A 23099-nucleotide genomic window follows, 5' to 3' on the forward strand; every position below is an offset into this window, starting at 1 on the left:
AATGAAAATACTCCAAAGTAAAGTATAAGAGGGCAGTTATATGAGTGAAATAATCCGTCACAGACAGTGATAATACTGCATTATATTAAGAACTTGTCCCGTCATGTTAATTGTGTGAAAGAGCGCGCCCGCGTGTTGGCGATCCCTCTCGCTTACGCGCATGTGCCTAACAGGTGAACGCGCGCAGCTGGCTCGTCGCTTTCGGGGATTGACAGATGGAGCTGGTCTGACTCTGGAGGTCTGCGGCTGAAGGCGTTTGGTGAAAACAAGAAGGAATCCCCGTCTCTTTTTTCTTTAATCTGCAATGAGAGGCGAACAGACTGAGAATGGAGAGAACTCCGCCATCCCGGTGAGCGCACAGGACGATGGAGCCGTAAACAACATAACACAGTGACATGTCTGCACCGGAATGCCCGAGGATCTAACACTGACACTAACACTAACCCCTCTGTTGTGTGAAGGCCAATCCTCTCATAGAAAATCCCTTTTAACATCGTTTTATGTAAACACTGTGTAGATTTTTTTTTTTTTTTATAACAATAATATAATTTTCTAGAAAATACTTTTGAATTCAGCAGACAGTAAATAAGCCAAGAAGCTCGTATTTCAGTATAACTTAAACTTTGGAGGTTAATTATTATGTGGCTTATTAACAAAATGTCATTTTATTCATTTTATATACAGTACCAGTCAAAAGTTTGGACATACCTTCTCATTCAATGGTTTATCTTTATTTTTATTTTTATTTTTTTCTACATTGTAGATTAATATTGAAGACATCCAAACTATGAAGGAACACATATGGAATTATGTGGTAAACAAACAAATGCTCAACAAACCAGAATATGTTTTATATTTTAGATTCTTCAAAGTAGTTGAATGAGAAGGTGTGTCCACACTTTTGACTGGTACTGTACTCATAAAAGCTTATATTTGCTTGCTAAATTACTAGCATTCAAATAAAGGCGAATATGATAAACAAATGTTTGATAAATTACATTTCACATTTTACGTCTGATGTTCTCAGTTGTTAGTCTCATAGGAGATATGATTCATCAGTACCATATTCCATTAAATAACCATATTATTATGGACTGTAACACTTGAATCAGTATTTGTCTCTGTGGCCATTCAAGCAGCCTTCTGCTCTATCAATAGGCCTTTTTTTTATTAACCATTCCAGCAGACAGCCAAGCTTCTAATGATGTTATGTACTAAGGGTTAGAGTTTACATACAGTAGAACTTATGTGCTGTTATTATGCTGTTTGTTTGCCTCATTTTTCTATTTGGCAATGACACAGGAGGTGTGTGTGAGAGAAACAGAGAGAGAGAGAGAGAGAGAGACCCAGTGCCTTGGTCACTCTGGTGTGGTGGCGTGGTGACTGGAATGATAAACAGAAGCCTGTGCTATCCATGTCAGCGGCCTAAAATAGAGGCTAACTAAGAGGGTCTCCGATAGCCCCTGGGCTCCATATAAGTCTGGTCAGCCTGCTTTTGGCGACCTGTGTGTGCATGTGTGTGTGTGTGTGTGTGTGTGTGTGTGAGCGAAATACCCTGACATGTCCACCTGCTGTTGGGGTAGAGGGCTTTATATAGCGCCTCTCACTCAGCAGACTTATGTTATTACTTTTTAGTACTTCATATCTATGCCTATGAGGTCTAAACATTTGACGGCCTTTGAGAGTCTGTGTTAACAAATGTCTAAAGGTGGATGATGACATGCTGCCATGTTAGGTGAGATGGCATTTTGGTTTACACAACACATTTATTGTAGTGTTTGAGTTGAGTTAAAAGGAAACAGGCGACTAAAATAGATTATTCAACATGTCACCCCAACCATGAATACACTTGTAAAACACAAGGAGACAATTTGCAGTTTAAAAAAAGGCTTTTTCTTTTTCAATTCTTCAATAAGTTGCATTAAAGTAATAGTTGTAAAATACACTTATTTCTCAGTGTAGCTGTACCACGAGAAGCCAGTTAGCTAAGCTTGGCTGGAAACTGGGGGAAACGTCTCGTCGGGCTCTGTCCAAAACACGGTCCGCCTACCAGCGTCTCTGAAGTGTAAAAGTGACAAATTGCCATTTTATTTGGGGGGGGGGGGGGTTATGCACTGGACTAATTCTTGGCTGAACTAGTGTCTTAGAGGAATAGAAACTTATCAATGCTGGACAGACATGAAAGTGATTATTAATCCTCTCTTCTAACGCTCAGAGAAAAAGCAATGTCATGCTATTCGTTCAATGCTACTGACTGAAGCCACTGAATTTGACTCTGGTTCATTAAGCCATTAGCATGAGTCAGCCGACAAGTGAACCTCATATATATGCAATGACAATGTTATCATTGGACCTTTGTCCTTCAGCTCCATATCTACCTCCATGTGTGTCTACACACTGAGTCGCAGGCTGTAAGTGAGGCCCACGCATACATATCCTAGGGTGACACATGGGCCCAGTTTGTTCTCAACAACAGTATGTGGGACAAGGTGGACTGCAAGTGGGACTCTCATGGGCAAAAAGTGGGATATCATGGGCTACATTAGCTAGTTTGATCAGTTGAAATATTACATCTACTTTTTATGGGGGGGCATTGAATATAATGGGTCAAAAATATATAATACATTATTATTGTTAGTCCAGTTGAACCCATACTGTGCTCGATGGAGGGCCCAGTTTTTCCATTATGGCAGCCCAAATGGGAGTCAAATGTCAGTCCATCACTAACCCAAACTATGCGAGTGCCACCAAGGGACTTGTTGGCTGGAACGCTCCAAGTATCTGAAGCTTGACTATTGGTTCTCTTTGTCCAATCCTTTCACCCAGCAGAGCAAAGTCCTGATAAACCAGCTGAGGGAGATCACTGGGATCCAGGACCCTCAGATCCTCTACAGAGCTCTGAATGTAAGACCTAAGAACTCTTCATCAGCTTTTAGGAGACGTTGGATGGTGGCTCCCTTGTGTGTACTACGAAGTTATTTTGCATCAACGCAAGCAAGTGAATGGCCTTTATGTGTAACATTATCAAAGCACATAATAGAACACAGGCAACTGTGTCATTACACAGATTCCAGTTATCCAAAAGGCTTTTTTGTTAGATCTTTTAGAGCTTAACATCTGAAATTCCTATGTTATGCTGTAAGAATACTTATGAATAAGATAATTTACTGATTAAGATTATTATCCAACCTCAGTTTAGTATAATTTAGTTGAGAGTAGTCACACTTATCCTCGAGCCCCCTATGACATAGGAGACTTTTCATAAATGTATTCCTATTTGAGCCTTAGCAGCTGTGGTGTATTAAATGTAAACATTAGTCAGAGGATGGTGTGAGTGACTAGTGTTTGTCATTATATGAGCGTAAAATGTTAAAATGGTATTACAAACCATCCTGTGGAGAACATGAAAGTCTATTCAAAATGTCATGGGGATCCATCCCTAGAGCCATACTGCTAGTTGGCTAAAAAACATGGCCCTTGCTGTTCTCGTGTAATTAATGTTAAAGGAAACACTCTTTGATTACATTAAAAGCACCCCCAGGGTGCCGAGTTTCCACCCCAGCACACCGCTTATGTTTTGAAACACAACTGCAAATGAAAAAATCCCTAGGAGCCTGAGTTAATAGGAGCCTCATAAAAGTGATAATTGACAAGCGCTACAATAAACAGTCTGGCTGACTGTTGTGCAGGCATCATCCAACCTGTTGCACCAGGGGCAGACAGAGAAACAGCAGGAGCTCACAGGTTCGGGAGGGGCACATCCTCTCAGAGTTCTCTACAAAATTAGAAATGTTTGTCTACTGCTGGTTTCAAAGACAAAAAGGGAATTTTCTGTGTTCCCTTAATTAGGCTTGTTAACTCTAAGTACATGCTTGTGTTATTTTAATTACTCAGTGTTTGTTATATTTTATTTTGCATGCATGCATTTCATATTTGCTTGTTTCATTCTTTTGTGGACTGTATTGCTAAATCTTCTGCAGACTAATAATATCTAGAATATCTGGCTTTATCTTTTCCTTGTCCCCTCTGTTTAAGGCCAGTCAGGGTGACGTTGGAAATGCTGTTGGTCTGCTGACAACGCAGTCTGCAGAGTTTCAGGATCCTGGAGATCCACAGGAGTCGGGGACCTCTGCAGAGACCTGGGAGGGCCAGAAAGGTACATTGGGACAAAACAAGCATGCACAAAATTCTGACTATATTCATTTATTGGGATAATTTGTCGGCCTTTTCAGATATGGAATCTGAAACATTCATTTGTTCATTAATGTGTTGAAGAGTAACTTAAAAACAGGCCTCTATATTTCTCTGAGATGTAAGTGTATTACTTTGTTTCCCATATGGTCTAGCAGTAAGGATTCCTGGCCTTCATCTTAGACTGTATAGAATATGGATGTAGTCTCCTCTTTTTATCATGGGGGTCTATGGGGATTGACTTGTTTTTGTAACCGGCTTCAAGTGGCCATTTGAGGAACTGTTTTTGGCACTTCCGCATTGGCTTTCTCAGCAACTGAAGTTGCCACTCGGTTTTCACCCAGGCGGACCAGGTTCTAGTCCTGGTATGAGAATACTGTTTTTTAAAAATTCCCAGCAGGATAAATGAAGTACTGTCATATCTTTGTAGTCTCAACCAGATTAACTGTAGAATTGTGGGTAAAGGTGCTTACTTTCAGACAGTATCGCATTTGTGGTGTTGCAATCAGGTATCCAACCAATAAGTGCCGGATGTAGTTGTGTGAGGATTGAAAACGGAAAGTAGCTCCAAATTATTCATACTTTTACACTCCAAAGACGAGGCGAAATTCCATGTAAAGTGGCTGTGATTTTCCAATTGTCTTTCAAAACTTGAAACATGTAAGATGCCGCCCCCTTGATTTTTCATAAGAAGCGGATTCACATGCTGTGAGAAAATCCCACGAGCACTTTGTTAGAAGTATACTGAGGCTTTTATTCTTTAAAGGCGTGGCCTTTGACTTTCAAGCAGATGTATCCGTTATGGAGAAGTTCTCTTTAGATTCTGATTCAGAAATATGAAGGTTAAACTTTCCTTTGTAGATGTTCTCTTGAATGTAGACAACGAAGGGAAGAGGTAGTCAAAAGCATAGAAGAGGGCTTATGTTATGAAGAGCTATGTAATCTGTTATGCACTATTGAAACTTTCTTTTACAAGAATTGTGTGATCTTTCTGACACATTGCTGTCTGTTTCATCAGGACTTCCTAAAGATGAACTGCAGACGGCCATAGAACTCAGCCTGCAGGAGTCCCACAATGCCCAGGAAGAGGAGAGAGAATTCACTAGGTACAAGAAAACCAGCTTTTTATGCAATGCTTCTTTGTTACTGGGGACTGTGACTTTTTTTGAAGTATAAAAATGGAGACAGTAGATGATTTTCCACTGTAAACTAGACAATTGAACTAAAATGAATGTGAAAGACTCAGCTGTTTCATATTGTCTGTATGTGTATAAATCAACCTGAAGCCTTGTCAATCAGAGGTTGAAACAAATGGGCTAAAAGCCTTAAATAGGTATATTATTTTTTTAAGCAACACTATCGGATTTGGTTCTGGGGTTGTCAATGACTGTAAGTTGGTCGGTCGGTCCATCACTTTTGGCAAAGACAGAAATATCTCATTGACACAAAATGTGATGCAGTCACATATAATAGTTTCCACACAGTGAAGATTAATGACTTTGGTGAACATCTGATTTTACGTCTAGAGCCACAAACAGGTTGACATTTTCAATTTAGAGTGAAATGTGTTAAAAAAAAATCTAATTTGTCCAGTACTTTTGTTAATGACCAAATACCTACCTAACTATTGACCAAATATCTACATAACTATTTTACAAGCTGTACTTTTTGTTAAATGCTAGAATAGAAATGGTGTTCATGATATTCCTCACCTGCTAAACATCAGCATGATAATCATTTTGCAGGCATTTGCTGCTGTCTCGTGACACAGTTTTTGTTTTCCTGAGAGATTTTAGGGGTCTCATTATTCAACCTATGCACAGGACAGGGAGTCTTAGCTAAGTCAACCTGTGTTCAATAGAGTTGTCAGTTCAGTGCTTTCAAATGGGTAATTTGATGTACTGCAGGGCTCTGGAGGCCAGTGTGGAAGAGAATGCAGTGAGAATGAAGAGGAAGAGATGTGAAGCCCAGAATGAGATGTGCAGCCCTGCAGACTGGATCCGCCAGGACGACTGGCCCGTGGGCATCCGCAATGTTGGCAACACCTGCTGGTTCAGTGCCGTCATCCAGGTGAGAATAAGTGTGTAGGATTGGTTCAATCAATGTTTTGACACATATAAAATAGAGCACCATCTGTTAGCTTGCTTTCCTTTTTGTTTTCTCTAACCTCTGTACATAACAGGAGTAGTGTCCTCTAATATGCGAAAGGTATTCTTGAATGTATGGCACTTTAATAAAAAATATTTATAATACAGCTGCACAGCACACAAGTAGCATGTAGTCTGTTGAGCGCACTAGTGTCCTAGTGTTCTTACAGTGTCACATATTCTTTTGGTGATACAACTTAAAATAGCTCTCTCACTTGGCATAACAAACATTTATAGACTTGGAGTTTCCCTTCCAAGATATCTAACTTTAGACTGTCATAGGTGACAGACCCATCGACCCCTAGACTTTATAAAACATAAACGTGGTCTCTGAGACGTGACCAAAACGTTTCATAAGAGCCAAAGTGAAGCTCAAAGTTAGTGGCTCTGTCCGTCGCTGTCTTGTTTTTTCGAACCAGAAGTGATGTTATAGTTGGACTAGAGGGTGGACCTGGGGAAGATGGAGGCTCGATGAGGGCAGATCTCTTTAGCAAAACCAACTAAGCTAAGATAGACGCTATCGCTAGCACTATTACGCTAGTTTGGTTAGCAAGGTGCACTGTAAACAACTGTGATGTTTTTCATATAAAATCTTACAAGGTACAATTCTACTGAAATGAATCAACTGGGGTTCTTTTTAAATTTGCGTCCTCTGTTCTGTCAGATTGGTCATAAGAACAAAAGTGGAATGGAGTTGTCTGGTAATACTATTTCAGGATTTGGCCAGGTTTCAGTGAAACAAGGACGTTACAGTCCTGATATCCCGTTGGAAACTGATGTGGGCATGCGGAGGTCAAAAGAAAAAATCATCCAACGAAAAATAGAACATTCTCCAAAAGGGACCAACACCACAAACACAGACGAGAGGTCAAGTTCAGTGACTCAAGGCCACGCCTGGCAGTCAGTGTGATGGCACCCACCCGTCACTCAATGCAGCCATGTGCTTAATGCATTCCTATAAGCCTCATTTTTCAGATTCACCTTTTCATTGACTCTATACCATTATAATAGTGTTATTAGAAACATCAGGAAGAAAAGAAAAAAAGGTGTGGGCATATTTCTGCAAAATGAGAAGATTTCTCTGAGCTGCTAATTCTATTACGAGTCCATTCCAAACTGAATTTAGTCAGGCCTATCAGGTGGCTCGGCAGAAACCGGAGCCCTCATTGAGATGCACAGGCTGTGTGGATAATTTAATAGGGAGTGAAGTGATGATGGAGCGAGCAGTGGACATCCTAGTATAAGCCTGAAATGGAGAGAGAAGAGACACTGATTGTTTGTCTCTGTTGAACTCACATATGCCTCTACATCGATTTAAAAGTCAAACCCCCAAAGGACAGGGTTTATTATCTGGGAATAGAAATGGGAAAATGAGGCAGCGTTGTTTGAATACAAATGCTATTGAAATGATAGCCTTTTGTTTTTGTTATTTGTCTGGTGTCGATACTGTTTGTTACAATTGAACCGGTTGTTGTAGATTCAACAGAGCCCGACTCTTGATAAAGCAGTCTCCCTTTAAAAAGTAATTATGCTATCAGATTGAGGCTGAGTGACCACATCATTCAGTTGTCAGCTCATATTCCCTCTATTATCCTTTGTGGTATAAATTACAGTAAAACCGAGATAAGCCATAATTGAATTTCCTACTCAAATGGAAATATATATCAAGATATTCATAAGTGCTCCGTAGCTTCGCTCACCACCACACATGACGCATAAGAGTATCTGACTGGTATTAATTCATTTAGTTTATCACGAGTAACAGAAGCAGCTTATAACGAATTTGCATGGTTTGCGTGCCTGAGCATTATGTGTGAAATAAAATAAAACAATAAAAATCAGGATTGTTTTTTCTAAATATTTTCCTCCAAAAGCCACCAGTATAATAGTAAGACACTAGTATCCTTTAAGGTTAAGAACATATTTTATTTTATTTTACAATAATATAAACTATGATTTTATTAAAACTGCTAGAAAACCCCAAACTTATGATTAAGGAACGTCATTTTCTCCATCAACATTTTACGTTAATGTTAATTTCACATAGATTTCTATTTACTGTATTATTAGGGCTCAAGGTGCAGACAGACTGAAATTTGCACCTCATTCATTGGAATGAAAAGGGGAAAAAATGATTTACCTCAATCTGATTGACACACAAAATAGTAAGTCTTTTCATTGTCCACCCAATTATAGCAGAGGATGGAATTGACTTCTCATTCACAACAGGAAAAGATTTTGGATAAGAATTTGTGCTTTATACAACCAGTGAAATGTTGTTGTTAGACCAACATCAATGCTGATTTTTACAGTTTATGCTTACAATCATATCCCCCTTCTTACTGTCATGCTTTTCACCACAACGTGAGAGTAAATTTCCCTTTTCCCAAAACTGTCCCTTTTCCCAAAACCATCTGAAAACTGAGATGATAGTAAATCCTTGTGAAGCTTTAAAGGTTTCTCCCAAAACCATCGTAACATCATAGAAAAGATTGCAAATGAATGAGTGCCTCCTACACATTCGAAAAAGGTTTGGAGCATCTTTAATAAGCTTTTTGTCTTGCAGGGAGGACCGCAAACTACATATTTCATTGAAGTCAATTAACCACCATTTATTGTCATCTAAATCTATTAAAATTTCCAAGTGGTATATGGTGAAACATATCAAGTTAAAATGGAAATTTGCACAAATGCTAACTAGCTAAATATCTTTGACAAGGGGAACAGTAGTCTGTGTTGTTCAAGGAACAAGTTTCTTCCATGATCTTTCCAAGTTAAACGACCAATACAATGCATGACCACTGTTTTCATGATTTGCCAGCTGGTAATCAGGACATCTGACCTTGACTGATTGTGTTTTGTTGTCTTGTTGCAGTCACTGTTCCACCTGCCCGTTTTCAGGAGGCTGGTTCTCAGCTACCATCTGTCTGAGCGAATACTGGAGAAGTGTAAGAGCCCTTCTGTGAGTAAACTCCCTGCACAACAGTCACTGTTGTCTGATTGACAAACATTTGTTTGCATAATTTCATGTTAAAATGTCTATTTCATACACATAAAAATAAGAGGCGATCAAACTGTGGAGATTTTCTGTAAATATGAACATAGCCACAATGTGATAGTGTAACAGACTTTGACTCTGAACTTGTGTTAACAGGACAAGAGGAACTTAGCTTTCATGCAGGAGCTGCGCTGTCTATTTGCTCTCATGGTGGGCTCCACCCGCAGGTTTGTGGATCCGTCTGCTGCAGTGGAGTTACTGCGAGACGCCTTCAGGACCACCGAGGCCCAACAGGTACAGCACTTAGTTACTCTTTCTTTTAATGTTAAATAACTTTGAATTTATGTCTTGACAATGATTTTGTTGTTGTTTTTGTTTACTGTTTGTAGTGTTGTATCTGTTTCTTTGAAAGAAAAAATATAGAATAAAGCCATGAGAGACCGCTTTTATAAAATGGTATCTACATATGCCTGGCAATGTTTAATAAAATGAACAAGCACCACCAAAAAATGTATTAATTTACTGATAACAAATAATAATTTCGTCATACTGTCAGCACATTAGCATATCTTTCACTACTGAGCCTGTTTTTAACCCGTACGCTACCCACAACTTTATCTTCACTACACTTGTTCAACCGCTATTAAAGTTAGTAATGTTATTAGTAGTGCTAATAAGCTGCTAAAGTCAAGCAGTTTAATTAACAGACATTCAGCTGCAGTCATTTGACACTTGACGCCTGGTTCATGGACTCACGTCGATGCTCCGCTGCAGTTCACAGCTGTGAGCAGCTGCAGAATACACTGGAGTGGATATTTGACATTGTTTTTGGCATTTAAAAATGTATATATTTTGGCTTGGTATTTGTATTCGTTGGCTTCAAATATAAGAGAAACACTGGCAGCTTTTAGGGGGTCGACACTCCTTTGTTCAGAGTGATGCAGCTGCCTCTGGAGAGAATCCCCTCTGATCAAACATGCTAGATATCAGCAGTTTGCCTCTGATCCTGTCACTCCGAACATTTCAGCATTCAAGTACATGGAATCTGCTGTGTGGCCAGTACCTGAGTGCTTCATCTGTATACACTTTTAGATTTAGAAAGTAACAACAAGGAAAAACTGACCGTGAAATAGATGTTCGACTTTTTTGCTCTTTCTTTTCTGTCTTGCGTATTTTCTATCGAGGTAGCAGCGCTTTTGTTTGTGTTTTTGGAGGAATAAAGAGCGAGAGATTGGGCCTGAACCAAAAAAGTGCATCATTTGTAAACTCACAAACAGACTGCATCTTGTAATGGGAGGCCCCGTGTCTTAACTGCCTTTGTAGAGTGTGGACTGATGGGGTGTGAAGTGGGCAATTTTCTTGGCCAGATGTTGAGATGAGGTTGAAGCCTTAGGAAAAATTGACCTTAAGTGAAGATTTTTTTTGTCCAGCTACTGTTTCAAGGACAAGAATCAACTCATGTGACTTTATTGATTCTTTGATCCTGATTTAATCCTTAATCCTTAATTAATATCCTGTTCACAGTTTATCTTATCTTTGTCTTTTGTCTTTATTTCAGGATGTCAGTGAGTTCTCCCACAAACTGCTTGACTGGCTAGAGGATGCGTTTCAGCTGGCTGCCAATGAGTAAGTTCTATGTTGATGTCATCCACATGCATGGACTAATGTTCTTTTCTTTTTGTGTGCTGAATTACATAATGTCATGTTTTGCTTTCAGTAACTTACAAGACAAACAGAAAAACCCCATGGTCCAGCTTTTCTATGGTACCTTTGTGACAGAAAGAAGACATGAGGGTATGAGTTTGATATTTGTTTTTGTCGAAGTGACATCAATACGAAGTATATTCTTAGTCACTCACATCTATGTGACTCTGCTTAGGTAAGACGTTGTGTAATATCGAGCAGTTTGGCCAGTACCCGCTGCAAGTCAATGGCTTCAACAACCTGGATGAATGCCTAGAAGGTGCTATGGTTGAGAAAGAGATTGAGTCTCTTCATTCAGATCACTGCGTCACATCTGGCCGTGAGGTAAACAATTTCATCCACCGACTAACAACAGAATTTCTAGAGTTTCTGAAGCTTTTCTGATGCAATATTTCCTCTTGGTTGCAGAGATGGTTCAAAAAGTTACCACCAGTCTTGACGTTTGAACTGTCTAGATTTGAATTCAACACCCAGCTCGGTCGTCCTGAAAAGATTCACAAGAAACTGGAGTTCCCACAAATCATTTATATGGACAGGTGAGCTTTGTAAAGATAACACAATCATTCTTTCAATTGCACTTGTTTCAACAGGGAAAAGGAAGCTTCTACAGCAGGCAGGGGGGATAACTTTAAAGAACACATGCCTGCAACACTTATCTCACAAGCTTATCCCATCAGAGCGCTCAGTGTATCACAAATGTAGAGGAGAAACCAAGACTGTTGCTTGTCTATTCCAATGTTACAACAAATTTCACACATGTACCGATCAACTTTTGGGATTGTCTGATTTTTCTGTGTGCAGATATCTTCACAAAAACATAGAACAGACCCACGAGAGGAGAGGAGAAGTGAGAAAACTCAAGGAGCAGCTAGCAGCCCTTCAACAGAAACTTGAGTGGTAATATACCTCTTAAAAAAGAGATATTACTTTAAAACATCTCCACGTTTTTGGGAAAACAAATTGTACAAATCGTGTCCTGTCTTTATTTACAGCTACAAAAACTACGGCTCTGGACCTACCAAGTATCCTCTGGCTGACATGCTGCAGTTTGTGCTGGAGTTCGCTACCACCAAGCCCACAAGTGTTTCCCCAGCTGAAGAGCTGAGACCAGCTTCTCCGACTCCTGCAAGCCACCCCCTTAGTGAACTCATCTCCAAAGACAACAGGTTGAGTACACAGAGGAATGTGCAATCCAAGGCAATGGTGCCTGAATAACATACCGTTGAAAGACTTTTACTAGCAAAGCATAAACAGTCAAAAGTGGTGTGTTACTTGTTGTGTTTGAAGAGCGCAATATTTGGTTAATAAAATTAAGCTAAAAAAAGAATACTCACTTATGACACAAGTTCCTTCTTTAGGCACCTTACGTTATACCAAAATGTTCTTGCATTTCCCAGTGAAACGGATGATACAGATTCATTGGAGGGCGCTGTTTCCAGTTGTCAGCGGACCCCCATATACAAGCCCTTCACCCAGTGCAGACTCCCAATTGACTGCCCACCACACCCAGCCCCCCACAGCATCACTGAAGAAGAGCTGCACTTTGCTAAGACCTGCCTGCAGCGTTGGAGGACCGAAGTAGAGAATGACATAAATGGTATGCTTCTATTACAGTATACACACTAACATTGCTTATAATAAAGGTCTATAGAAGTCTAGATGTGCTTTCGCTATCTTAGCAGTATGGGCTCTGTTTTGAGCTCATTAGCTGCTAAATGCTCCACTATGATCACTAGTCAGTTTTTTACTTTTTCTGCCTCTAGTGTACTGCCTGCCATTGATGGAAACCGGGTTGATAAGAGCAATGAGTGTGAACTAAAATAGTAAAGTTGTGCTGTAAAACCAAAACAATAAGCTGAAATATGCTCTAATGCTGTAGAGAGCTCAGAGGGACTCCAGGTGGATAACATGACTAATGGTAATGGCAGATGGTGCAGAAAGCTGTCAATCTTGACACTGAAGTTGCAGTCAGCCCCTGTCTTTGACATAGGCAGACCCTCCACTGCACTTCCTCTTTCACTTGGTCGTACCAAAAACACCTGGTATTTAAATATAAATAGCAAGCAATGAAAGAACCTTAGTGCGCATTGAAAAAAAAAAAACACTTCACTTACACAGAACTGCACACCTGCAACATCTCCCTCAGATGACTGAGTCCTGCCTTTCCCAGGAAATAGATTATGTTTCAATTCTCGAGCCCTGCTCTCCCAAACTTTCCCGTTAAGGAAATTATTAAGTAAAAGAAATGAAAAACCTAAAAGAAATGAATTTCCCCTTGGCTGTTTGTGTAGTGTATTCATTTCTGTGTTTTCTTCCTGTGTTTTTTTGTTTTGTGTTTCTGTGTGTCAGAGCTAAAGGCCAGTATTGACAAGCTCACCCAGATGCTGGAGGGCATGTACGCAGACAACCGTCTCTGCCAGGTAAGACTTACACTCACCTAATTCACTCTGACAAAAAGCAATTCAATCACATGTTTTACAACTGAAGCTGCAGAAAGCGCATTGACTGAGATTAGATGAAACTGTATCGATCTCCGAGGAGAAACTGAAAATAATGTAACGTAAACAAGTCGACGGAACAGAAATACGATACAAACAGATACGATGAATGTTATACTGTAGTGAATACAGAGCTGCACAGTCACATCTGACTAGTCTAATATTTGATCCCAATGTTGTAGGTGTTTTATACCATGGTGATTCAATACAATCTCCCACTGTCCTGATATTTAGGCACCCTACAGACTCCATGCAGTGCTCGTCCATGAAGGCCAGGCATCAGCAGGTCATTACTGGGCCTACATTTATGACCATGCCAACCAGCGCTGGATGAAGTACAATGATGTAAGCATCACAGAGTCATCGTGGGAGGAGCTGGAGAGAGACTCATTCGGGGGAATGACCAACGCCAGTGCATACTGCCTGATGTACATTGATGACAGGTTATCCAGCCTTACAACAGGTACATCTCTGTGTGTTTTTCAGTTATATTGATTTTTATCAGATTAGATTAAAGTTGAATAATCCTAGATGGGATATCGGATCATACTGGATAGATATCGCCATGTGTGTTTTTGTCCATGTTTGTCAGAAAGCATTATATAATAATGTTCTTCCTTGCAAGCAGGAAAAAGGATTAAGTGTGCAAGGGATTTAGAACAACACACTATAATGTAAAAAATAGTGTTTATAAAATATAGAAATTCAATATATAAAAGAATATAAACATAGTTTTAATGTAGCTCTGACTCATCTAACCTCATATTTAAAGGCAGGCTTTTCCATAATGCTGGAAACTAGAACAGTCAAAGCTCATACCCTGTCTGTAATAAATATTAACTTATTATGTATTAAGAACAGTAGCATATTGAAAAATGCCATCTTGTATAATAACAATTAACCAATTAAACTGCCATTTCTTCAGTACTTTTAATCTGTCTGCAAGTGGGTTTTATTGTTTATTTATAGTCTATTAATGACACTACGCCACCTCCACCTAGAACACACAGATGATGAGACAGGCCAGGTGCTGCATGGCATGGACTCCCTGCCACCCGTCCTCAGACGCTACGTCCATGAAGACAACCGCTGGTTCCAGCAGGAGCTCAGTGAATGGGAGGAGCAGTTCTGCCAGACGGCGACCCCACAGGGAGAGTCCACATCCTCTGCAGAGCCCCCAAAACCCAGTCCAGTCAACGTACACCAAACACCAGTTGAGCCAGCGCCCCAATCAGGACCAGCCACTGAGGAGCTGGACCAGGAAGCTTCTTCAGAGCCAGAACCAGACACAGAAGCAGCGAAAGACCCAGAGCCTGATCCCAGAGAGAAGCCTGAAGGTCTGTAGAGGTGTCAAGGTTTTGATATGTAAAAGTTAAACTGACAACTGAACAGTACATTTTATCACAGTCATGTGTGTGCTCTCACAGCCTCTCTCCTTCCTCTTTTTTTTGACCCCAAAAGAATCTGAGTTAACGCCACCACCACAACCCCAGAGCACCGTCTGCAAGCCAGACGACACCAGCAGTGCGACAGTAACCGACACCGTGGGGCCCAGCGAGAGCTCCACCTCAGCTGAGAGCGAGCTTCAGAGTCAGGTGGGCAAGTCTGTGACCCCCTTGGGCAATACCGCACTGCCCCCCCCCCTGTAGAATATGGGTCAGTAATTCTATGCCACAAAAATAAAGTGTATACATCTGGGTCAAGGATCTCCTTTCACCACTTAGCATAGCAATGGATATCCAGGCTTTATGTCAGGCAGGGTCAGGAGTAATGCACAGATAGACTAAAGGTTTGGAGTGATTACTGCTATCAGCAGGTTTATTTCACAGTCAGTAGCTTGTTCAGAGGCAAATCATATAATTTACAAATTATCACTTTTAGTCTGTTTGTGGTAAAAAAAATGTAGAAACATCATTGCAGTCCAATACAACAAAGCCGTACAGCCTGAAAAGTGACCATAGAGTTGAATTCAAAACAGTGTATTAGTGCTATTGTAGGTTTAAAAAAAATATAATAATAATAATTACGAAGCCAGGGGAGAGGGGTAATACTCGTAGAAAAAACTCAGACATTTCAGAGATTAAAGTTATTAAGTCACAAGAAAAAACTCAAATCAGCAAATGCTTATGATAATATGGTGATTCTGGGCTTAAATCACAAGTGTTTTTTTTATTGCAAAATCAGATTACAAAGTATAGTGTGATTATGTAATCCACTACGAGTATTATACATGGTAAGCAGCGTGTTTGTGGTTTGATGAGGTTGATTCAATTAATCGATTTCTCCTACAACGGCCCTATTACGCCATTAAATGAATCAGCACTTCTGTAAACAAAAAGTGATTATAAGCCTCATACATATAATATTTATTGTAAACTGTTCCATTAAATAGCATTACATAAACTGGTATCTTCAAACTACTTCATTACCACTTGTGTCCTGTCGCCATATCCGGAGCTCCACTGACACATTGATTTATCACAGTGTATTCCCAAATGTATTCAGCTGCCGACTGCCTGCTGACCCTCCTGATTTTATATAATAAGACCAACCTTTAACTGGATACAAGGAGCTATTTTGATATTTCACACACTCCCTCAGCCAATTTGTTCACCGTTTAAATAGAAACACTTGCTCTATGACATTTTCCAGACTTTGCTTCACAGGTGTTTGTATTGCATACAGATGTGTAGATACGGGCGGGTGAATTTCTACATGGAGGCACACTATGCGCAGGGTTAGCTGATATAGATAATGTCTGGATGGAAGCCATAGCAATGTGCGTTTTGTGAAATCTTTCTCTGTCAGACTACTGGTCCTGAAGCAGATCTTAGTAACCCGGCACCATCTGACCTCCTTGTGGAGAAGGACAACACACAGGCGGCAGGTCTTGGCCCTCAAGCTGAAAGCGAGCCAGAGGCTTCTGGAGAGACACCTGGACATGAAGCAAAGCAGGAGAAGGAGGAGGAGGAGGAGCAGGAGGAGCAGGAGGAGCAGGAGGAGGAGGAGCAGGAGGTCCCGGCCCCAACCCCAACCAGACAGCGTCAGACTGAGGACGAGGTCTCAGAAGTGGAGATCCCCAACGTGGGCAGGATCATGGTCAGAGCTGATGCTGATGGATACAATGAAGAGGTAACTATGTGTTATAATGAGATATGAATTCACTCGCTACTTCCACAAAGCAAACTTTTCAAGTTAATGCCCCCAAATATAAAAATATACTGGTTGAAATTTAAGGATAAATGCAATAGAACAAAGATTTGTCTATTCCGACTCTTCTGGGATGCAGCTATGTTTTTTTTTACTCCTTAAATGGATTATTATTATTGGATTATTACATTTATGACACCACTTTAAAGATAGTTCATCAATTCATAATGTAAAAAATTCGCCCAAAATGTTTCCACTGGAACACAGAAATTAAAATGGAGGCCTGCAGGTGTATGATTTTGTTTTTTCCTGCTGCTCTTTTACAGCTTTTTGTGACACATATTTAAATGTTGCTGTTATACAGTTTTAGTTTCACACTTTACGTATGTTTCCAATCTCTGACACAACCACCACCAGAGTCTGATTTGATCAAAAATATATAATACATTTGCAACATCCCAGAATGTGGAAATGTGGTGCAGCTCTAAACTGTTCAGGGTCTTTACACAAACACTGTGAGCATCTTTCATTCTCAAACTGTTTGCTGCCCAGTTGTTGTTATAATCTCTGCTTACTCCTCATTTCCCAGATGATGCTGACTCCAGCTATGCAGGGCGTCATTCTAGCCATAGCCAAGGCCAGACAAGCCTTCGATAAGGAAGGCCCCGAGGCTGGCCTCATCAAGGTACGTATGTTTGTTGAGGGATATTGGAGATTACTGCGTCTCTACATTTCACAAAATGATTAAATAATCGTGTTTTCTGAAATAGTTTTGCCAATTTGCTTCCATTAAATTGCTTCCTTCACATTTAGGAGCATAGTTTTCTCTCTCTACAGTTTTGAATAGTTATTTTTTCCCCACATATTTATTAAGAATAAAGAACACAAAAACATTCAGATGTAAGGAGGGACCTGTTGTCTTCAAGATATTTCATTCATCAGCATGCAACAGAACATATACTGAACTGATTTACAATAAGCAGTGCTAATAAGAGGATAGTTTTATAAACTATTACAGATGTAAGAAGGTCAACGTCAATAACATAACGAGTGTTTTAACCTTGTCTTTCAGCATTTTAGACTCATAAACTTTAACACAGAAAATACTCAGAAACATTGCAAATAGTTCACCAGGGTCTTAGTTAATAATACATATATATGATACTTGGGTTGTTACTTGAAGGCCAAAGTCAACAATTGTACTTGTTTATAAGTATTTCTGATAAGATTTTCAACTTCAGTAACCCATTATGAATGAAGAATGTCTTTACTCTGTTAACAAGCATTATCACCATAACTCTTGTTGTATAAATCATTCTGAGGTCTATCAGTCACTGTTCGGTTGCATCAAATATAATCCATCCATCCATCTGTTATAGTTTGCCCACCTTGAGCATATTGACAAATTGAGATTTAACTAAAACTAAGATACGTTTCCCACTGTTCCCTCAGGCCTTCCATGAGGAGTATTCCCGCTTGTATGAGCTTTCCGAGGAGGAGACCACACCTCAGGAGGATCCTCGCCTGCAGCACGCTCTGGTCTACTTCTTCCAGAACAAGGCACCCAACCGCGTTATTGAGAGGACGCTGTTGGAGCAGTTCACCGACCGCAACCTGAGCTTCGATGAAAGGTACACACAGATACGGACAAATGGCTCCTTGATGAATCTCAGATATTAGTCTATTACATTGGGGTCAAATTTGCATGCCTATAGTGCCATCTAGTGTCCAGAGCAGAGAACTGCGGCACAGTTTGAATGTTCCTGTATCAATCCTGTTGTAAATTAAAAGCATTGTTATGTCCTTTCTGTACATGCAGGGCCATCGGTATCAAGAGGGAAGCCCGAGCCAAGCTGCGTCTCATCACGCCAGAGGACATGGATATGGATGAGTACTTGGTGGGCTGACCTCTACCTTTTAGGACAACAACTGACACACTTTTATTTTATATGTCCCATTTTTTAAATAATTTCACTAAATATTAATCTGTTGAATGAGCCACACTGTTGCATTGGATTACATGTTCCTTCAATAGTCCCCAACAAATGCACTATTAACTCCTGTTTGAGTCACGAGCTAAAAACTACAATGACCAGCCATTTAAAAAATTGCTGAGCCTTCTTTAAAATATAAACTATTTACATTTTCAGACTTGAGAGCCACTAACAAGATTGGTAAATCAGAAAGTATTGATAGATGGACCAATGAAATGCTGGTTTCTTGTCATGAGATTTGTTGACAGTAACAAAAAATATAGAATATCACAAGCCCTGTCCTTTACGAGAGGAGTGAAATGGAATTACTCACTGCCATGCTGAAATTAAACATAGAAAAGACATCTAAAGAAGAAATAACACCTATTTTGAATTACTGTCAAGTGACATGAACTTGTGATTAGACAATTGATAAAACATCACAAATGGCCTAATTGTTGTTGGTCCTGTGTGCTTTTTCACAGCAGTGGCATGATGACTACAAGCTGTTCAAAACCGTGTTTGTCTACCTGCTGACTGGACTGGAGCACTACCAGCATGGGAAGTAGGTGTTGAATGTTAACCATCACTACAACGCCCGGCCAGCATGTGTCGGGTCAGATCAATATCAACCTGTTAGATTCATCCATGTGTTCATATGAGGTCCCAGAAAATAATAATAAAAATAATTCGACTAACAGAGAAGAAGACATAATCAATTAACTTAAGTTCTTATACTGTGCATTAGATGAACAACATTTCAATGGTACTGAAGTTCAGCTGGTCAGTCTTTTATAAGTGACATTGATCTATAAGAAAACATATGAAGCATGAACATTTTGTTAGGGTAAAAATTAAAAAGTTAGTACAATTGCAAACACTTTGAAATTATGTTTTAAGAATATAATATTATATTATTATATTCATTGGGAATAATAAACATATGTGTTCTGCCCTTTAAAGAAAAAACGCAAATTATTGGTTTTCATAACAAAATGGTGTTTCTTACTGACTGGCTAATAGTGGGACTGCAGTTTATTGCTGATAATGAGATGGTAACCGTTGCCGTGTGTGTGTGTGTGTGTGTGTGTGTGTGTGTGTGTGTGTGTGTGTGTGTGTGTGTGTGTGTGTGTGTGTGTGTGTGTGTGTGTGTGTGTGTGTGTGTGTGTGTGTGTGTGTGTGTGTGTGTGTGTGTGTGTGCTGCAGGATGAGGGAGGCCCTGATCTTCCTGGCTCATGCGTACGAGACCAACGCCAACCTGCTGAAGAATGGAGAGAAACGTGGCATTGACAAGTCTCTTATTGCCGTTTACAGGAGGAAATGTCTCACTGTGAGTAGGGCAGCTCTTGCAGTCAGTGTGTGTGAGTGTGTGTGTGACTGTGTGTGACTACAGTACATTATTGTGAAGCATGACAGCCCTGAGCTCAATCCTTCTTCATAAAGGTTGGAATAACAATAAAGCGGCCATTTGCGTAAAAGACGCAATATGAAAATGTAACTTTGATGTCAGTCTGCTCTTGTTTTTTGACATTTCTTGTATACAAATAGAAATTTTAGCGTCCTGCACTTGAGGACATTTCAGGAGTTCAGAATCAGAGCAGTCATTCTCTGGGGAACTTTCAGTGTCAACGTGACATTTCATAAAATGTGGCCAATAGTTTCTGACATATCTTGATCTGGAACAAAGGGCTGGAGGACAAACAGACGCACATTTCTATATTAAGACTGTGTCACTAACAGTACAAGAGTTTTAGATAAGAAGCACTTGTCATATTGTCCTACTTACAGTCTCAGTAGTTTTATACAGTGCAGTCAACAATAAGGCCATTTTTGATGTGTTGTAGTTGAAAAAAGACTGTGAAGTTGAAGTTCAAAGTGCATCATTGACCCGGAAATCAAAAATTGAGATAAAAACCTCACCTCAAATCCCATTTAGTATCTGTTCTGGAGCTTTCGATCATAAGGTATAAACTCCAGCCTTCAAGCAATTGTTAATTTTGGCAGCTATTTTAGATTCAATCTGACTCTTACGTTTAAAACGAGAATGCTTATTAATTTGAGTCACATTTTAGTCTTTTTTCTCCCTCACAGTTTCAACAACTCAAATGTTTTGTAAGTTTTAGTCGACAAATAAATTACATTTCAATCAACTTTAAGTCAAAATGTTTTCACTCTTAATTTTGTCAGCTATACTTTAATATAGTTAAGCAACTCCAGCTGCTGATGAAGCTTATTTCATATGATTGAAAGTTTCAGAACATCTACTAAATGGACCTTGTGGCGATATTGTTTTCACACTACATATCTCATGGTATGTAATCATGCAAAATCCACCTATGTAGTATTAATGCAAACTCTTTATTCTTAGAATAATTAAGGTGATGTATGTGTGTATGTATAAAGAGGCACCAACACGAAGCCATAATATCTACTCACTATAGGGCAACTCATCTGATTATGAGATGTACTTATTCAAATTGATCAAACGCACAACGTAGTACAGTAAACACAGAGGAAACCTTGTGACAATAACTTTTACTATCTCCTCCATCCTCATCCTCCTCCTCCCTCCATCCACCATGCAGGCATTGAATGAAAGCGCGTCTCGGCTGTTTTGCAGCGGTGAGGAGACCAATGTGGAGGAGGGCACCGCCATCATGGACGAGGCCGTCATCCCCTGCCTTCACCTGATGAGCCGAGACTCGGCTTTATCCAAGGAAGACCGGGACGCCATGGAGAACATCCGCAGCCACTGGTGCTGCTGCCTGGGCCAGGACATGGACGGTAAGATACGTTTTAATTAACACATTGGTAGCTCTTATAACAACATACTCATCCTGTCATCTAATTGTTGTCAAAGTTTTCCACTGCTGTTTTCTTTTTTTATTATTCCTAGTGGTTTATGGCAGCAATTTTCAATGTCAAAATGTATTTAATTATGATACTAAATTAAATACAAAATAATACCAAAGTCGATATTTATAACATTTTAAAACCTGCAATTTTTTACATCCATGCTTGTTTTTTAGCAGCCTTCTTCTTTCTTGCACTGTTCTTGTTCTTGACGCACCACTAGCACCAAATGTCAATCAGTCGAATAGCTTGCAAAGTGTCACATTCATAAACCGATACTAACACTAAAAAACATTAAACTACAATAGCAAAAAAATCTAAATAAATCAAAAATTGTACTGCTCTTTCTTTGTTTTCAGACTCATTGCAGGTGAAGCTGGGTGAGTTTCTTCCCCGGGTTCTGGACGGTTCTGCTGAGACAATAGTTCTTAAAGACCCACCCACAGTCCATGTCAACCAGGCCGACCTGTGCAGTCGCCTGGCCGCCATCATTGAGTCCATCCACAGCACCTCGATAGTCAGGGTTCAATAAAGTCCTGAATGAATCCCCCCAACAACCTCCTTGAACAGTGTGCCCAACCTGTAAGCAACTTGGCTGATGATTCATTCTGTGATGACAGTGTGCATTCAGTGTGTGCCTTCCACCATCAGCAACCCCCAGTCTGCTACAGTACACTGTTAGTATACTTTTAAAGTATACTTAAAAAAATCATGACGGCCATAAGGCAGCAGCAGGTTATGCAGAAAAGGCCCATATGGTAGCAGCCCACTGTCATTATTTTTCACCAACAACCCGTGTAGACGACTGTTATTTGTCTATCAGTCATCATTCAGCTTCTAAAATCATGTTTCAGACCTTCTGTCTCCAACTCTCTTCAACTCTGAAAACATCCTGTTGGTACCCACTCCAAAGAGCACATTACTTCCTGTCATGGCCAGTTTTGATAGAACGTAGTGACTCTTTTTTCCTAAGGTTTATATCACTGTAATCAGCTCTTCGTCAGTTGTAAAAATATTCATGGAGCCAAGCTGCCGAACAAATAAGATCAGTATACTAGCTTGAAACTCTGATTGGCACTTTGATTTATTATTTTAGTTGTTGGCAGATATTGCAATATTGTCACTTGATTGGTAGGATTTATTGTTGTGTTGCTAAGCAGTGTGAACGCACAATTAGGCCTTTTGAACAGGGCTTTAAAAGGAAAAAACCACTAGATTTGTACTACGCAGTAACAACATTTTTTTTTTTTTTAAATATATGTTTTATATTACCTTGTATTTTTCCAAAACAGGAAATTTGACATGAAGGTGAAGCTAGAAAAAGAGGGGCTTTCTGTACACCTTGTTAAAAAGAGCTGCTCCAAGCTCAGATGTATCAAATCGCAGTAGGCCTGTGCACTCTAACTATTAGTCAGTGGAAACTGTTCTTTGTTTAAGTTTGACAGCGCCCTGTTGGACAGCACTTTGCTCAAAAGATGTGCCATTTCAACCCTTTTTAAAGGGGGTTCTTTGTAAACCATGTTAATCCTCTGAAAAGGAAAGACATGGGACTAGAGATGAATCTTTTTTTTTTTCTGGTGTCCAA

The 23099-nt window shown here is 39.8% G+C and overlaps 1 protein-coding gene across 1 annotated transcript; it reads left to right on the forward strand.

Annotated features, from left to right (window-relative positions):
• The first annotated feature begins 216 nt into the window (after positions 1-216).
• usp28 (ubiquitin specific peptidase 28) lies at positions 217-22546 on the forward strand. The gene is made up of 26 exons (XM_054625270.1): positions 217-349; positions 2827-2904; positions 4036-4156; positions 5210-5297; positions 6099-6261; positions 9214-9300; positions 9493-9630; positions 10895-10962; positions 11054-11130; positions 11216-11364; positions 11449-11576; positions 11842-11937; positions 12033-12206; positions 12438-12637; positions 13390-13460; positions 13773-14001; positions 14540-14875; positions 15000-15133; positions 16347-16670; positions 17278-17373; positions 18141-18319; positions 18508-18586; positions 19147-19226; positions 19868-19991; positions 21247-21445; positions 21874-22546. Exons 1-26 carry the CDS (start codon positions 305-307, stop codon positions 22044-22046), a joined length of 3636 nt encoding a protein of 1211 aa, XP_054481245.1. The 5' UTR covers positions 217-304; the 3' UTR covers positions 22047-22546.
• The last annotated feature ends 553 nt before the right edge of the window (positions 22547-23099 follow it).

Source organism: Anoplopoma fimbria, chromosome 24 (genome assembly GCF_027596085.1).
Source record: "Anoplopoma fimbria isolate UVic2021 breed Golden Eagle Sablefish chromosome 24, Afim_UVic_2022, whole genome shotgun sequence".
NCBI classification, from domain to species: Eukaryota; Metazoa; Chordata; class Actinopteri; order Perciformes; family Anoplopomatidae; genus Anoplopoma; species Anoplopoma fimbria.

Coding starts and splice junctions, on each gene's coding strand:
- usp28 (XM_054625270.1), top strand. CDS start 305: ATGAGAGGCGAACAGACTGAGAATGGAGAGAACTCCGCCATCCCG. Junction 11,365..11,448: donor GCGTCACATCTGGCCGTGAG/GTAAACAATTTC, acceptor TCTTGGTTGCAG/AGATGGTTCAAAAAGTTACC. Junction 12,638..13,389: donor AGTAGAGAATGACATAAATG/GTATGCTTCTAT, acceptor TCTGTGTGTCAG/AGCTAAAGGCCAGTATTGAC.